Here is a 3,898-nt window from a genome sequence, read left to right on the forward strand (position 1 = left end):
CAGGGCGCTAATATTGGCTATATTTTGTAGTTTCTGTTTTTTTTTTTTTTATTAATTATATAATTTTTATGTAAGAAGTAAATGATATGCTTTATTGAAAATATAAAAATCGATTCATAATATATAATCTGAAGAATTATCTAAAATATTAAAAAACTAATATAAAGTACATATAATTATAAGAATTAATTAAGTTTTGATAAATAAATTTATTCTCCATCTAATTATTTAGGATTCAAATATTAAGACCAAAAAAGTAATTTTTACATATATAAATTAAGGGATAATTATCCCACATGTTTAATTTTAAATATATAAATTAATGGATAATTATCACACGTGTTCACTTAATTTTATGAGTATTTTTATAAAAGTTATTAAAGTATAATTTCTTTCATAAAAATCATTAAACTTTAATTTTTTTCATAAAAATCACTAAATTTTAATTTGTTTTCATAAAAATCACTATGATATGAAATTAAAGATTTTTGAATTAAGATCTGGTAGGAAAAAAATAGAGAAAAGGGAAAGATTTGATAGAGAAGGGAGTAGTTGAATGCATTTTGTATATCTTATTTTTTTCAAGAAACTAATAAAATAAGATAATTTTATTTATAAAATAATTAACAAATTAATAGATTAATTTAAAAAACTTTTAATTTTTATTAAATTAAATTGAAAATTAATAAATTTTATAAAAAAATTAAAATTTAATAATTTTTATAAAAATACTTATAAAATTAAGTACTATATGTAATATTTATCAATCATTATTGAGTTCGAGAGGTGCATATTTGAACTCCAAAGAGCGAATATAATCTTAATTAACAAACAAATTAATAAAAAATATATTTCACCGTAAAAAGTGTATATATAAATTTTATTTTATTAAAAAAAGAGAACATTTTAGTGTTTTAGAGATATATATATTTTGTATAATTAATTTTAATTAAAATTTAAATTTGATTTTTTGAGAAAGATTTTAATATTATTAAATTAAAATTTGTTAATTTTTTAAAAATTTTATTTGATTTTTTTATTATTTTTTTAAAATTTAAAAGGAATTTAATAATATTGAATTAGTTTAATTTATAGCTTACGCATGTGACTCAATGCCGACATGTATATTTTATTGATTAATCTGAAGTAATGAGAATTTTGAGAAATCAATCTTAAGAAGCAAAAACCATTGAGTTAATGTGGTTGCTTTCAAAGTCAATATCATCTAATTAAAATTCACACGTAAGCAAGCTACAATTGTCAATGCTGCCATTCCCTCTCCCTTTCTATTCCAATTAACCTAACCCTTTTTTAATTAAGTAAATTTCTATTCAACCAATTTAATAATATAATACTTAAATATAAAATTAATAATTTTATTTATTTTAAAATAATAAATATAAATTATATATAATCATTTTATTTACTTAATTTTTTTTTGTTAACCTTTTGTTTTTATGGTTGTAAGAGTCATTGACCTACTTTTCGTAATAGTCTTGCCTTTTAAGCACTCACTTTCTCTATTTCCATTCTTCTTTTCTCCTCTCTCTCTCTCTCTCTTTCTCTCTCTGAGTCTGTTTCTCCCCTGATCTAGACAATGAACTAGTATGCTTGAATGTCCAGAGACAGGTAAAAAGTTACCCACCAAAGAATTGAATCAAAGATCTCTTCCTCCTCAAAAGAAAGCATGTATAACCCTAGCTTTAATCAAGAATTTCTTCTCTTTCTTCCTGAATCTTGATGCTCTATGTTATTATGAACATACATAATTTTTTTTTTTTTTGGTTGCCCTTGATGGTTTTACTGGTTTTCAGGGATAGATTTGATGAAATAGGAAAGAAGATCAGAAGAGATACTGATTTATCTTCCCAAATGGGAAGGAGACATATATTGACTCCTGGGATTTTGAACACTGTTACACCTTGTGCTGCTTGCAAGTTATTGAGGAGAAGGTGTGCTGAAGAGTGTCCTTTCTCTCCATATTTCTCTCCTCATGAACCCCAGAAATTTGCAGCTGTTCACAAAGTCTTTGGTGCAAGCAATGTCTCCAAGATGCTAATGGTAAATCTTTTTTTTTTACCAATAAATTCTTTTAGAAAATTTGGGTGTCTTTAATAATCTTTTTATTATTATTATTATTTTTTTTTGCTATTTGTGGTATGTAAATCTAGGAGGTACCTGAGAGCCAAAGAGCTGATACAGCGAACAGTCTAGTCTTTGAAGCAAATTTGAGGCTAAGAGATCCAGTATATGGCTGCATGGGTGCAATTTCATTTTTACAACAACAAATTCAATCTTTGCAAGCAGAAATTAATTCAGTAAGAGCTGAGATAATCAAATACAAATATAGAGAGGCCAATACTAATATCATTTCGTCTACTGAACATCATCATCCTGCTGCTTTAGTTTCTTCCGGGGATTTGTCTTCAATCTCTGCACCAGCACCACAACCTCTTCCTCCACTTTCGTCTCCTCCTCATCCTCCGCCTCCACCACCACCAACAACCGCATCTATTGTTGTTTCTTCATCTTCTTCATCTTCCATTTCTTCCTTGTACACGCCACCCACTAGTTCTACAGGTTACAGCTCCATTTCCAGTGTTAATGTTCCATACTTTGACTAATTTAATTATAAGCCATAATTATGTTCTTTACTTTCTATATGTTTTGCATTATTTGCTTTGGTAATTAATATTCTTGTTTGCTTATCTAAAAATAATCGTCTTATACAGTAGTAAATTTGTCTCATCTGTAATTGGGAATGGATTTTCTGTTTCTTTTTCTTTTTCTTTTTCCCTGTCATATGAAGAAAATAGAATTTTATAGCTTAAAACCCATCAAGATTTGACAATTTTCTATTTCTGTTCCTGTTTTAAAAGACTTGAAATTTTTCTATATCACTTATAAGCACAACAGAAATAGCTAGATTAATTTAGTGCTACACCAATATTTCAATAATTTCTGCAGTCTAAATTGTAGGCTATAGATATATAAATTGCGTCATTTTCTGTGATGAACATCTTGAGAAATCCAAAAGAAAAGCTATACAAGATGGATAGTGGTCGTGCATGTTCTATTATTTTCAAGTTGTGCTCACACGTTAGATAGTTCAAAGACTTTGGGTAACATATGCACGTGCGGCAGATATCTTTTGACTTACTTAACCATCTGTGTCTATTTACACTTTTATCTGTGCCATTGAAGGTCTGAAAAACTTATTTTCAAGAACATGGGTTGGGGAGACAAAATGTATGGTGGTTATGGTTCCGTAGCTTTGTCAAGTTTGGAAATATTGAATTGGGACTAGCAAGTCATATTCCACTACATATTCTACTTTATTATTATTATTAAAATTTAAATTTAAATTTAACATTTCAAAAATATTTCAATATCATTGAAATAAAATTCAATAGTATAAATATTTTGTTTTCTTTTTTTTTTTTAATTTTAATGATCATTTTGAACTTAATCACACTATTCTTTTTCTTTTGGCTCTTTATTTATTGATCTGGTGGATTATCTTTAATTAAATTAAAAAGATAGATTTAAAACTCATTGTGATGTCATTAATTAATTAGTTGAATGCCTTTTTTGTAGTGGGTAGATTTAAAATTCAAATATCAACATAACCTTTTTCACTACCAGAATTTTCTATACATTAAAATAAAAATTAAAACAAAAAAAATTGTTAACTAATGGATTGTGATTGATACTTGACATAAAAGTTCCGAAACTCATAACAAATTTTTATTGTTCACGAAAACCGTAATTAGGCCTAACATGAGAACTATACAAGCATCACATAAAATAACATGAATTAAGAGAGTTCAACTCAATCCTATAGCAACAATTAATATTTAGGGTAGTCTAACTCAACTCTAAACATCTATAGATACAG

At 26.5% G+C, this 3,898-nt stretch overlaps 1 protein-coding gene across 2 annotated transcripts; it reads left to right on the top strand.

Moving 5' to 3' along the window:
- Positions 1 to 1,541: 1,541 nt before the first annotated feature.
- LOC131176553 (LOB domain-containing protein 15-like) lies at positions 1,542 to 2,659 on the top strand. 2 transcript variants are annotated; one of them, XM_058141603.1, is made up of 3 exons: positions 1,542 to 1,629; positions 1,815 to 2,061; positions 2,172 to 2,659. In XM_058141603.1, exons 1-3 carry the CDS (start codon positions 1,616 to 1,618, stop codon positions 2,622 to 2,624), a joined length of 714 nt encoding a protein of 237 aa, XP_057997586.1. In that variant the 5' UTR covers positions 1,542 to 1,615; the 3' UTR covers positions 2,625 to 2,659. The 2 variants fall into 2 exon arrangements, with proteins under 2 accessions (XP_057997586.1, XP_057997587.1); XM_058141604.1 differs by having other exon boundaries at positions 1,549 to 1,689.
- Positions 2,660 to 3,898: the final 1,239 nt, after the last annotated feature.

This window comes from Hevea brasiliensis, unplaced genomic scaffold (assembly GCF_030052815.1).
Source record: "Hevea brasiliensis isolate MT/VB/25A 57/8 unplaced genomic scaffold, ASM3005281v1 Scaf163, whole genome shotgun sequence".
NCBI classification, from domain to species: domain Eukaryota; kingdom Viridiplantae; phylum Streptophyta; class Magnoliopsida; order Malpighiales; family Euphorbiaceae; genus Hevea; species Hevea brasiliensis.